Source organism: Phacochoerus africanus, chromosome 4 (genome assembly GCF_016906955.1).
Source record: "Phacochoerus africanus isolate WHEZ1 chromosome 4, ROS_Pafr_v1, whole genome shotgun sequence".
Lineage (NCBI taxonomy): Eukaryota > Metazoa > Chordata > Mammalia > Artiodactyla > Suidae > Phacochoerus > Phacochoerus africanus.
The window spans coordinates 139990605-140004731 of NC_062547.1; the positions used below are offsets into that span (position 1 = coordinate 139990605).

The 14127-nt window shown below is 40.9% G+C and overlaps 1 protein-coding gene across 9 annotated transcripts in view; it reads right to left on the minus strand.

Annotated features, from left to right (window-relative positions):
* The window catches only part of FAM13B (family with sequence similarity 13 member B), a 94120-nt gene that overhangs the window by 36625 nt on the left and 43368 nt on the right, over positions 1 to 14127 (minus strand). For 6 of the 9 annotated variants that reach the window (XM_047778707.1, XM_047778704.1, XM_047778701.1 and 3 more), the window contains 3 exons: positions 7683 to 7724; positions 6039 to 6194; positions 3692 to 3824 (listed from right to left, as the gene is read on the minus strand). In XM_047778707.1, the coding sequence (XP_047634663.1) occupies positions 3692 to 3824; positions 6039 to 6194; positions 7683 to 7724 (331 nt within the window). The remainder of the gene's footprint in view (positions 1 to 3691; positions 3825 to 6038; positions 6195 to 7682; positions 7725 to 14127) is intronic. The other 3 variants (XM_047778706.1, XM_047778705.1, XM_047778699.1) reach the window with 2 other exon arrangements.

Consider the following 14127-nt stretch of genomic DNA (forward strand, 5'->3'; position numbering starts at 1 on the left):
GTTAGATAAAATATACAAAGAACTCTTAAAACTCAGTAAGAAGTAACCCAGGCCAAGGAGTTAAAAATTGGGCCAAGGAGTTCCTGTTGTGGCTCAGGAAGTTAAGGACCCAATATAGTGTCTGTGAGGATACAGGTTCAATTCCTGACCTCACTCAGTGGGTTAAGGATCTGGTGTTGCCACAAGGTGCAGCATAGGTTGTAGACATGGCTTGGATCCGCTATTACTGTGGCTGTGGTATAGGCTGACAGCTACAGCCCCAACTGAACTCCTAGCCCAGGAACTTCCATATGCTGCAGGTGAGGCCCTAAAGATTAAAAAAAAAAAAAAAAAATCCAAAACTGGGCCAATGACCTTAAAATAATCTCATCTAAGAAGATACACTTCTTTGCACAGAAGATGGTAAAGAAGCATGTGAAAAAAATGCCCCCACACCGCATGCCATCAGGGAATGCAAATTAAAACAATGAGACACCACTACATATCTATCAAAATGGCCCAAATCTGGAACACTGACACCACCAAATGTTGGTGAGGTTCTAAAGCATTAGGAACACTAATACACTGCTGGTGGGAATGCAAAATGGTACAGCCATTTCAGAAGACACTTGGCAATTTGTTACAAAACTCACACTGTGTGTATGATTCATCAATCGCACTCCTTGGTATTTATCCAAAGTAGTTAAAAAATTTATGTCTACAGAGAAACCTGCAAACAGATGTTTATATCAGCATTATCCATAACTGCTGAAACTTTGAAGCAACCAAGATGCCCCTCAACGGATAAAAAGAGAAATAGTATTGTCTGGATGTACCAGACAATACTGTTCAGTGTGAAGAAGAAAAAAGCTATCAAGCCACAAAAAGAGGAACTTTAAATGCACATTACACGTGAAAGAAGCCAATCTGAAAAGGCTATGTACTATGAAATTCCAACTCTATGACATTCTGAAAAAGGCAAACCTATGGAGACAACAGAGATCAGCAGTTGCTGGGAGGTGGGATGGGGAATGAACAGGCAGAGCACGGAAGATTTTCAGGGCAATTAAAAAACTCGGTATGGGAATTCCTGTTGTGGCTCCAAGGAAACGAACCTGACCCGTATCCATGAAGGACAGAGGTTTGCTTCCTGGCCTTGCTCAGTGGGTTAAGGATCTGGTGCTGCCGTGAGCTATGGTGTAGGTCACAGACGTGGCTCAGATACCGAGTTGCTGTGGCTGTGGCACAGGCAGGCAGCTGCAGCTCCAATTAGACCCCCACCCTGGGAACTCGAATATACCGAGGGTATGGCCCTAAAAACACACACACACAAAAAAACCAACTCTGTAGGATATTATATATTTGTCTAAATCTAGAAAACGTACAACACCAAGAATGATCCCTAAGGTGAAGCAGACTTTGAGTGATTATGGTATTGTCAGTATGGGTTCACTCTTCATTAAAAAAAAAAAAAAAGTGCCATTCTAGAGTTCCTGCTGTGGTGCAGTGGGTTAATGATCCACCTTGTCTCTTTGCCAATGCTAGTTCAATTTCCGGCCTGGACAGTGGGTTAAGGATACAGTGTTGCCACAGCACTGCTGCAGCGGTGGCACAGGGTACAGCTGTGGCTTAGATTCAGTCCCTGGCTTGGGGAACTTCCATGTGCCACCACTGCAGACAAAAGAAAAAAAAAAAGTACCATTTTTGGGAGTGATATTGATAATGGGGGAGGTTATGAACATGTGGGTACAAATTCTCTATACTTCCTTCTCAATTTTATTGTAAACCTAAAACTCCTCTGAAAATGAAGTCTTAAAAAAATTCCTATTTTCTTAAAGTAACTGATACACCCATTTCCTTGAACAAATACTTGAGGAATACATACTATGTGTCCTAGATAATACGGACATAATAAACGAAACATGAAAATCTCAGCCCTCATAAAGTCTACAGTCTAAGGATGGGAAACAAACAATAAACTAACAACTTAACAGACATGTGCGACCATGTAGAACTATTAATGAGAGGCAGGCAGTGAAGAAGGACAACAGTTCAGAGGCTGGATGGGGGTAGGTCAGTGGGAGCGCCTGCTAGTACACACTGAATAATAAGGAGATTTGGCCTAAGAAGGCACAATTGAGGAGGATCTGCAGGATCAGAAAAGGAAACAAGCCACGGGAATATCTATGCAAACAACAACCCAGACAGTACTTTAAGACTGAATTATCTCAATCATAATTTTTTATCAGTCTGTTTTTCCATACTGCTTATTGCTATATTTTTATACCTAGATGGCACTGAAAATTTCTAAAACTGACATTATATAATTTTCATTTTGAAAGACCACTCTGGCTGCTGCTCAGAAGACCACAGGTAGGAAAAGATCAGTTAGGAGGCTATATTAATCTAGGTGAAATGATGCTGGCTTGGACCTGTGCAGTGCCAATGCAAACAGTAAAAAGTGGTCAAGACTCTATATAAATTTTGAAGGTACAACCAACAGGACTGTGTAACAGACTAGATGTGCAGCGAGACGGAAATCAAAAATGACACAAGGCTTCTGGCCTATGCACACAGAAGCAGAAATTGCTGTTTACTGAGATTTTAAAGAAAAACAAGTACAGTCTGGCTTATGTTAAGATGTCTGTAAAATGTCTGTAATATGTTTAAAAGAGGAAGCCCCATATGACGCTGTGGGTTAAGTATCTGGCACTGCCATAGCTGTGGCACAGGTTCAGTCTCCAGCCCAAGAATTTCCACATAGCGCAGGTGTGGCCAAAATAAGAAAATTTTACAAGATGTTTGTAAGATAATCAAGTGGAAATGTTAAGTAGAACATCTAGGTATAGGAACCTAAAGTTCAAGAGAGAGGTCTGGACTAGAGACATAAATTTGGGAGCCTTAGCATACAGCAATATTTAAAATCATTACATTTAATGAGATTACCAAGGGAGTGAATGAAAATTCATGACCTGAGAACTGTACCCTGGGCCATACTAAATTTCAGAGGTGCAGAACATGAAAAGCAATCATCAAAGGGATGCAGCAGCCAGTTCAAGAAAAAGAAAACCCAGAGTAGTGAGATATCCTGAAAGCCAGGTGAAGAAAATCAATCAAGGTAGTAGACATAATTAACCAAAACAAATATTTATAAAAATTCTAACATAGATATCACCACCCACTTAGATATAGCAAAACAAAGAACAACTCAATGAAGTCCAATAACTTGGCTAAAGTCATGCTGCTATGAAGAGGCAAAGCCAGAATACAAATCTCTAAATCCCTTCTTATATATACATTATCTTATGGCTTAGAATGAAAACATGCTTTAAGAAAATGTCTTTAGAGTTCCTACTGTGGCTCAGGAGTAACAAATCCAACTAGGATCATTGAGGACACAGGTTTGATGCCTGGTCTTGCTCAGTGGGTTAAAGATCCAGTGTTGCCATGAGCTGTGGTGTAGGCAGCAGATATGGCATGGATCTGGCGTTGCTGTGGCGTAGGCCAAGCAGCCGCAGCTCCAATTTGACCCCTAGCCTGGGAACTTCCATGTGCCATGGGTGCAGCCCTAAAAAGATACACAAAAAAAGACAAATGTATATCAGCAAAGATAGTGAACTATGGCTTCTGGGATCAATGGAACACACAAAGCAATCAGAGCTGTACATCTAGTACACCTAACAGATTTTTTTAAGGTCTTTACATTTCTTACCTGGTTATTTTCTTCATCCTCAAATACAAAATCTTGTTGCATAACTTCATTGTCTAAATTAGTGCTAGTCACAGGTTCTGAACAGTCTCTGTCACTTTCACTGGCATTAATAATATCATCAGCAATATCAATCCTAGTAACAAAGATTAAAAAGTCAGATCAGGCCACATGTTGAATATGTAATGCCTTAAAAATAAATAAATATCAGTAATGATCTAAAACTTTTCCTTATTGAAGAAAACATATCCTTTCATGATTCACATTTTATCTTGCCAAGTTAGATTATTAAGTGTTTATTTATTACAATTTGTTTCTGTCTCTCCATGAGATGTTGTGAGGAACCTACCTTGTTTATTATCCCTTTGGAAATTTTCAAAAGCAAATAAATGGCTTTAAAAATCATTTATGTGCCAAATGATTTCCCACACTCTAAATCAGTAATGAACTGTCTGCTGATTAAAATACAAGTGCCTAACACTAGGCACCAGGGTGTCCAACACCTTATCAAATACAACAGGAATAGCTTGCTTCTGCAGATATCTTCATCTTTTGTAATTCAGAATACGCAAAACACAGCAGGATTTTGTTTACAAAGACAATACCACTCTCAATGAGAACATGAGTTATTTCCATAATATTGTCTGAGCATGGGCATAGATTTTTCAGGATCTCTAGCTGAGGGGAAACTCTAAGGAATCTGCTTATATTATAACCTTTGAAACATTTTCCTGCTATTTCCACCTTTTAGATACCACTTCCTTCCTTCATATTCAACCCAAATACTCCCTACAGACCCACCTCTATCAGTTCTAATAGTGCCTTCAAAGCACACAAGCCAGGGCCATCACACAAAGCTGCACAGGCTGGTGATGCCATCCATGCAAGCCATGTGGACACCTGTAGTTGTACTCTATGGTATTCTATAAACATATCCAAGTAATGGTTTTTATACCCATTAATTTTTCAGTTTAATTTCATATCTGATAGCTAGTCTATTACACTCGACATTTTCTGCCTTTTAAAAATCTAATTCTTGGAGCTCCCTGGTGGCTCAATGGATTAAGGATTTGGCATTGTCACTGCTGTGGTGCAGGTTCAATTCCTGGCTCCAGAACTTCCACTCATAATGGGCGTGGCCAAAAAACAACAAAATTCTATCCAATCGTCTTTTTTTTTTTTTGCCTTCCTATCAATTCTCCAAATTCAGGTACATCTTTCTTAAGATCATGACTTATGCTACTCCGCGGATCTGTCCCCAAAACAAAAAATGGTAAGTACAAACTATGAAATCATTGCACTGTGGTCTCAAGAGAAAGGCACCTATATACATACTAAAGCACAGGGATGAGATAATACAAAAGGAGATAAAGCTTTTGTCATTTAAAGGTACCAAGTCAGATGAAAAGTAGAGTAATGCCAAATATCACACAATACACAGTACCTAACTTTTAACTTACACAAATCCAACTATTAAGAGCTAACCTAAAACAACTGCATGTTGGGAGGGGACAATAAGTAAAACACGATTTTCCTCAATGACTAGGTGCACTGGATGGAGGCCAGTCTGCTGCCCCTGTACCTGTCTACATAACTGATGTCTCTCATGGTGTGGCCATCTGGAGAATGGAGTACAGGTCTATTTTTCAAAATGTTATTTTTCAGAAGTTCTCTCATGGCACAGTGGGTTAAGGATCCAGCAGTGCCACAGCTGCGGCACAGGCCACAACTGTGGTGCCAGCTTGATCCCTGGCCTGGGAACGTCCACATGCCGAGGGTGTGGCTAAAAAAAAAAAGAGAAAGACAAAGTTATTTTTATATAATACAGTCCCTAAAGGTAAGCTTGTTACTCCATCTGGTGTTTAGGGAGAAAAACCTAATGGAAGACTTACAAGATTTTCAATGTTAAGAAGTATATACAGGAGTTCCTGTCATCGCTCAGTGGTTAACAAATCCGACTAGGAACATGAGGTTTCAGGTTCGATCTCTGTCTGGCCTTGCTCAGTGGGTTAAGGATCCAGCGTTGCCGTGAGCTGTGGTATAGGTCGCAGATGCGGCTGGGATCCCTCATTGCTGTGGCTCTGGCGTAGACTGGCGGCTACAGCTCTGATTAGACCCCAGCCTGAGAATCTCCATATGCCTCAGGAGCGACCCTAGAAAAAAGACAAAAAAAAAAAAAAGAAATATATGCAATTTATACACAAATATATACAAAGTCCCTTTTCACACTGACTTTCAGAAATCTGCAAGTAAGATGAGACCCCATTATTTAATAAAAATACAGTTTTTTAAAGATAAAACAATTTTATAACTCAATAATTAACAGTAAAATGTTTTAAAAGTCTCTTACTGGTTATTAGATCCTTCCCCATCACAATTAACACTTCCTGCTTCATTATTACACACCAGACTTTGCTGTTGTAAATTCTTAAGATCATGATCTATGCTGCTCTGCAGATCAAAAAGGTGCTGTTCCACAGCTGCTCTAATCGTTCTTTCTAAAATGCTACAAAACAGAACACACTTTAGTGAGAAGCAGTCACCCTAAATGGATACTTGGCCACACAAATATAAATTTTAAGACCTACAAACAGTTAAAAAAAATTATTATGGTATTTAATTGAATAGGCTATAGTGGAAAAAGAAATACATAAAACGAATACATGATATTGGTTTAAATTTTAAAATGAAATTTGCCCAAAAATAAATACAAATCAATCATGTTACTACTACTACTGAGATAGGAATGATCACTTGTCCCAATAATTCATTCCTCACTCTTAAAGTCATTTAAATAGACTTTTCAGGAATTCCCGTCATGGCTCAGCAGTTACTAAACCCACTAGCATCCATGAGGACACAGGTTCGATCCCTGGTCTCGTTCAGTGGGTTAACGATCCAGCATTGCTGTGAGCTACGGCAGAGGTCACAGACGTGGCTCAGATCCCACAGTGCTGTGGCTGCGGTGTGAGCCAGTGGCTACAGCTCCAATTGGACCCCTAGCCTGGGAACCCCCATATGCCCTAGGTACAGTCCTAAAAAGACCAAAAAGTAAATAAACAAACAAACAAACAAAGAGACTTTTCAAATACTGGAGCTCCTGTTTCGGATCGGGGATTAAGAACCCAACTAGTATCCATGAGGATGTGGGGTCAATCCCTAGCTTTGCTCAGTGGGTTAAGGATCTGGCATTGCCACAAGTTGTAGCATAAGTCATGGACGTGGTTCAGATCTAGGGTTGCTATGGCTGTGGCATAGGCCAGTGGATATGGCTCCGATTTGAACCCTAGCCTGGGAACTTCCATATGCTGCAGGTGTAGCCCTAAAAAGCAAAAAAAAAAAAAAAAGAAAAGAAAAGAAAAAGCTCTACTGACAGAGTTCCCTTGTGACACATGGGCTTAAGGACCTGGCACTGTTACTGTAGTACCTCAGTCCACTGCTGTAGTGCAGGTCTGATCCCTGGCCAGGGAACTCTTATATGCTGTGGGTGCAGCCAAAAAAAAAAAAAAAAAACAAAACTCTATTGATATTTTTCAATAATTTCATCAGATCAAAAAGATCATCTGGAGTTCCCGTCGTGGTGCAGTGGTTGGCGAATCCAACTAGTATCCATGAGGTTGCAGGTTCGGTCCCTGGCCTCGCTCAGTGGTTTAAGGATCCGGCGTTGCCGTGAGCTGTGGTGTAGGTTGCAGACGCGGCTCGGATCCCGTGTTGCTGTGGCTCTGGCGTAGGCTGGTGGCTACAGCTCTGATTCAACCCCTAGCCTGGGAACCTCCATATGCTGCGGGAGCAGCCCAAGAAATAGCAAAAAGACAAAAAAAAAAAAAGATCATCTATAAAAAGTTCACTAATGGAGTACATAAAACACTAACTAGTTTCACTGCCTTATGGGCAATCCTTCCTCTAAATACAATAAAGACACGATTTTAATCTCTATAGTTTAGTAGTATTTTTCAAAAAATTTTTAATTTTCTTCTACATGTGTACTACTTACTCCTCAGAGGCTGGTAAGATGTTGATGGGAGATATAGGGGCACTGTAATCAAAAAGAGAAATTAGCTATAAAGTTTTATAATACTAAGTGACTACAAAATGTGCTGAAAACTGCCACATTTACCTTGAAACAACCAGAAGAGCATGTACTGAGTTTTATGATTCTAATTTTCTAAAGAAATTATTTTCCACATAACAAGACTTAAATAAACATACTCTGTGGGGAGAGTGAAGGGAGAGCGTGTACTGCTTTATCTGGTGCTCACTTGGAGGAACACTGACCTAGCCTAAGCCTGAAGGGAAGAAAAAACTAACTATTGGCCCAACAGAAACACCCATCTAGGACAGTACGGAGGCCTCCATGCTGGCCCTATACTCCCTGCTGCAAGTAATAGCATATGTTACTACTCAGAGGATAAGTCTCAAGCTACAAAAAGAAAAGGCAAAACAGGTACTGTAATTCAGGTCACTTCATTCACTGTGATGGTAACAGGCTTGCCTTAGCAATTCTGCACTGTAACATCTATAGAAACTTACAAAAATATACACAACAGACTCATTTTTACCAGTGTTATCATAAGTGCAATTTAAGACCCACAATGAGATATGGATACTATAAAATGTTTAAAATCAAAGTGTGGGTCAGGATGTGAAGCAACTAGAACATTCACATAATACTGGTGGAAAACATAAAATGTTCCAACCCCTTTGGAAAAGTTTGGCAGTTTTCTTATAAAACCTATCAAGTGACCGAAGAGAAATGAAAGTTTAGGTCCACAGGAAGACTTCCGCAAGCACAGCAACTTCATTCGTAACAGCCAAAACCAGAAATCAGCCTTAACAGGTGAAGGCATAAACAGAGTGCGGAAGAGCCCTAATGGGATATACTTGGCACTTTTTAAAATAAAATTCATGAACGAATGATCTATACAATAACGTGAACCTCAGAAAAATGATACAAGCAAAAGAAGCTGGACACAAGTATCTACTCAATGAGATTCCATTTATATAAAATTCTATCAAAAGGCAAAATTCCTCATATAGTGACAGAATGCAGATCAGTAATTGCCTGGGGCCAGAAACTGGGTGGGGGGGGCGGTTACTGTAAAGAAGCATGTGAAGTAATGGAAACAGTCTCTATCTTGACTGCCCTGGTTGTTAAGTGTGTATATGCTCATCATTTATAAAATGGGTGCATTTTACCATGTAAAAAATACATCTCAATAAAACTGCTTTTCAGAAGAAAACAAAAATCAGTAACAGAAAAATCTAATCTACAATAACTAAAGTCATATAGTGGCTACTCCTGGGGCAGGGAGATTGGTAATATTCAAGAAGGGACAGGAACAGGGACCTCAGCAGTGGTTAGAGAAATTGAGTTTTCTTTTTTTTTTGCTATTTCTTGGGGCACTCCCGCAGCATATGGAGGTTTCCAGGCTAGGGGTCCAATCGGAGCTGTAGCCACAGGCCTACGCCAGAGCCACAGCAACTGGGATCCGAGCCGCGTCTGCAGTCTACACCACAGCTCATGGCAACGCCGGATCGTCAACCCACTGAGCAAGGGCAGGGACCGAACCCGCAACCTCATGGTTCCTAGTCGGATTCGTTAACCACTGCGCCACGACGGGAACTCCGAGTTCATTTTCTGATACTTCAATGACCTTATGATTTGTGAACTTTTCTGTATGCATGCGATTCTTCAATAAAAAGTCATTTTTAAATAGTAAAATTAACTTAGTTTTATGAAGATCCTCTGTAAAATGTGCCAACACAAACTCTAAACAACATTAGGAAAAAGGTCTACCAGGTAAATATACTGTTAGGATACAACTTATATATGAATCTAAAAAATACAACCAACTAGTGAATATAATCAAAAAAACAAAAAACAAAACAAAAACAAAAAAACAAAAAACAAAACAAAAACAAAAAAACAAAAAAAGGAGTTCCCATCGTGGCTCAGTGGTTAACAAACCTGACTAGCATCCATGAAGAAGCAGGTTTGATCCCTGGCCTCACTCAGTAGGTTAAGGATCCAGCGTTGCCGTGAGCTGTGGTGTAGGTCGCAGACTCGGCTCAGATCCTGCATTGCTGTGGCTGTAGCATAGGCCGGCAGCTACAGCTCTAATTTGACCCCTCCCTGGGAACCTCCATGTCGCCAGTGTGGCACTAAAAGACAAAAAAAAAGTCTCACAGAAATGGAGAGCAAACTAGTAGTTATCAGTTAGAGGAGGTGGAGGCATGGAAGGTACAATACAAACTACCGGGTGTATAAGACAGGCTACAAAAAGTCCCCATCAGGGCAGAGTGGAACCAAGAGGTTGTGAGTTCCCACCATGGTGCAAGTGGAAACGAATCCGACTAGGAACCATGAGGCTGCGCATTCGATCCCTGGCCTCTCTCAGTGGGTTAAGGATCCAGTGTTGCTGTGAGCTGTGGTGCAGGTTGCAGATGTGGCTCGGATCGGGCATTGCTGCGGCTGTGGCACAGGCCAGCAGCAGTAGCTCAGATTATACCTCTAGCCTGGGAACCTCCATATGCTGCAAGTGAGGCCCTAAAAAAAAAAAAAAAAAAAGGATACAGGGCGTACTGTACAATGTGGGAAATAATAGCCAGTATTTTGTAATCACTGTAAATGGATTGTAACTTTTAAAAGTTGTATTTAAAATGGCAAACTACTGCCTTTGGAATGGATAAACAATGAGATCCTGTATAGCACTGGGAACTGTATCTAATCACTTATGATGGAACATGACGAAGGATAATGTGAGAAAAAGAATGTGTGTGTATATGTGTGTGTGTATGAGTGAGACTGGGTCACCTTGCTGTATAGTAGGAAAGTTACAGAACACTGTAAACCAGCTATAACAGAAAAAAATAAAAATCATTTAAAAAAAGTTGTATTAAAAATGTTTCGGAGTTCCCACTGTGGTTCAGCAGAAATGAATCTGACTAGTATCCATGAGGATGCAGATTCAATCCCTGGCCTTGCTCAGTGGGTCAGGGATTTGGCATTGCCATGAGCTGTGGTACAGGTTGCAGATGCAGCTCTGATGTGGTGTTGCTATGGGATAGGCCAGCAGCTATAGCTCTGATTCAAAGCCTGGAAACTTACACATGCTGCAGGTGCGGCCCTAAAAAGCAAAATAAAATAAAATAAAATAAAAGTGTTTAAAAATTAAAAAACAAAAATTTTTGAAAAAGGAAAGTAATCAACATAACCAAGAAATGCTAATTTAAAGGATTAATATAAAATTAATGTAAATTTTTGCTGATGTTAATACACTATAATGACAAAGGCTATGAAACAACTATGTGTTGCTGGCAGGAAGGTAAATTAGTAAAACTCTTGCAGAAATCAATTTGGCACTGTGTTAAAGAACCCTAAAAGTATGAATGTCTTTGACTCAGAAATTCCACATGTGCAAATCTATCAAATCTAACAAATTTGACTCTATCTAACAAATTTTACCCTAATTTTTTTAAAAAGCCAAAAACTCCATACCATAATGTTCTTTGAAGCATGGTTTTTTCAAATATTTTATTACAAAAATTTTCAAAACTGCAGAAAAATTGAAACTGTACATAAACCACAGATCTACCACCTAAATTCTATAATTTTATAGAAAACATACAGATGGAGTTCCTGTCGTGGCTCAGTGGTTAACGATTCCGACTGGGAACCATGAGGTTGCGGGTTCAATCCCTGGTCTTGCTCAGTGGGTTAAGGATCCGGTGTTGCCATGAGCTGTGGTGTAGGTCGCAGATGCGGCTCGGATCCTGCATTGCTGTGGCTCTGGCGTAGGCCAGTGGCTACAGCTCTGATTAGACCCCTAGCCTGGGAACCTCCATATGCCGCAGGAATCAGCCCTAGAAAAGGCAAAAAGAGGGAGTTCCTGTCGTGGCGCAGTGGTTAACGAATCCGACTAGGAACCATGAGGTTGCGGGTTCGATCCCTGCCCTTGCTCAGTGGGTTAAGGATCCAGCGCTGCTGAGAGCTGTGGTGTAGGTTGCAGACGCAGCTCGGATCCAGCGTTGCTGTGGCCCTGGTGTAGGCCAGCAGCTTCAGCTCCGATTAGACCCCTAGCCTGGGAACTTCCATATGCCGCGGGAGCGGCGCGAGAAATGGCAGAAAGGCAAAAATATATATATATATATATATATATAAAAAAAAAGGCAAAAAGACAAAAAAAAAAGAAAATATACAGATGGCCAACAGGCACATGAAAAGATGCTAATCATCACTGATTACTAGAGAAATGCAAATTACAGCTACAAGGGAATTGCTTCACATAGGTCAGAATGGCCATCATCAAAGGTGTACAAATGATAAATGCGTGGAGGGTGTGGAGAAGAGGGAACCCTCCAATACTGCTGATGGGCATGTAAACTGGTGTAGCCACTATGGAGAAAAGTATGAAGATTACCTAAAAAAATAAAAGTAGAGTTACCATACGATCCGCCAATCCCACTCCTGGGCATATATCCAGAAAAGACAAAAACTCTAATTTGAAAAGATACATGCACTCCAATATTCATAGCAGCGCTATTTACAATAGCCAAGACATGGAAGCAACCTAAGTATCCATCAACAGATGAATGGATAAAGAAGCTGTGGTATATATATATGGAACGGACTATTACTTAGCTATAAAAAAGGATGAAATATTGCCATTTGCAGCAACATGGATGGATGCAGAGATTATCATACTAAGTGAGGTAAGTCAGACAAAGACAAATATGATGTGATGCCACTTATATGTGGAATCTAAAAAATAACACAAAGGAACTTATTTACAAAATAGAAACAGACTCAACAGACATAGAAAACTAACTTATGGAGAGTTCCCTTATGGCACAGTGGGTTAGAGATCTGAAGTTGTCACTGCAGTGGCTCAGGCCACTGTTACAGTGTGGGTTCAATTGCTGGCCCAGAAACTTCCACATGCCATAGGCATGACCAAAATAAATAAATATAAAAATAAAGAGTCCTATGGGAATCAGACTAACCACACCTCAAAAAAAAAAAAAAGGAAAGAAAGAAACATGGGGAGTTCCGTCGTGGAGCAGTGGTTAACGAATCCGACTAGGAACCATGAGGGTGCGGGTTCAGTCCCTGCCCTTGCTCAGTGGGTTAATGATCCGGCATTGCCGTGAGCTGTGGTGTAGGTTGCAGACGCGGCTCGGATCCCGCGTTGCTGTGGCTCTGGCGTAGGCTGGTGGCTACAGCTCCGATTGGACCCCTAGCCTGGAAACCTCCATATGCCTCGGGAGCGGCCCAAGAAATAGCAAAAAAAAAAAAAAAGAAAGAAAGAAAGAAAGAGGAGTTCCCATTATGGCTCAGTGGTTAATGAACCCAACTAGTATCCATAAGGATGCAGGTTCGGTCCCTGGCCTCACTCAGTGGGGTAAGGATTCAGTGTTGCCGTGAGAGCCATGATGATGAAAGCAAGGGGACCTGCTTCTCCAAGTGCTGCTGGCAGGCCTTGTCCTCCTGCAGGTGACAGCTGGGCCCCTCCCACGTGTCTTTCAGCCCCACTCTTGTGTGAACATTTAGGTCCATTTATTTTATTTTTTTGTCTTTTTAGGGCCGTATCTGTGGCATATGGAGGTTTCCAGGCTAGGGGTCAAATCGGAGGCACAGCTGCCAGCCTACACCACAGCCAAAGCAATGTGGGATCCGAGCAGCGTCTATGACCTACACCCCAGCTGACAGCAATGCCAGATCCTTAACCCCCTGAGGGAGGCCAGGGATCGGACCTGCATCCTTATGGATACTAGTCAGGTTCATTAACCACTGAGCCACAATGGGAACTCCTCTTTCTTTTCTTTTTTTTTTGAGGTGTGGTTAGTCTGATTCCCATAGGACTCTTTATTTATTTTGGTCACACCTATGGCATGTGGAAGTGACTATTATTTTATTGTAGATCCAGACCCTACGCCAGACCTCAAATACCATAAAACCAAAGTAAGAGTATATAGTACTGGCATAAAAACAGACATACAGAACAGAAACAGTCCCATGCAAATACACTTGATTTAGAACAAAGGTGTCACTATGGAAAGCAAGGAAAGAACACTCTTTTCAAAAATGAGTATTGTTAAGATTTGGTACCCATACTGAAAAAGGAAACCTGACACCCCCCATCTCATGCCACAGACAAAAATCAATTCCAGGTAGATTAAAGGCCTAAAGAACAAAGGTGAAATGAAAGAGTGTGTATTTAAGAAAAGATTTCTTTTTGTATTTTTATTTTTATTTTTTGCTTCTTAGGGCCATACCTGTGGCATATGGAAATTCCCAGGCTAGGGGCTGAATAGGAGCTACAGTTGCTGGCCTAAGTCGCAGCCACAGCAATGCAGGATTTGAGCCACATCTGCGACCTACACCACAACAGCTCACAGCAATGCCAAATCCTTAACCCACTGAGTGAGGCCAAGGACCA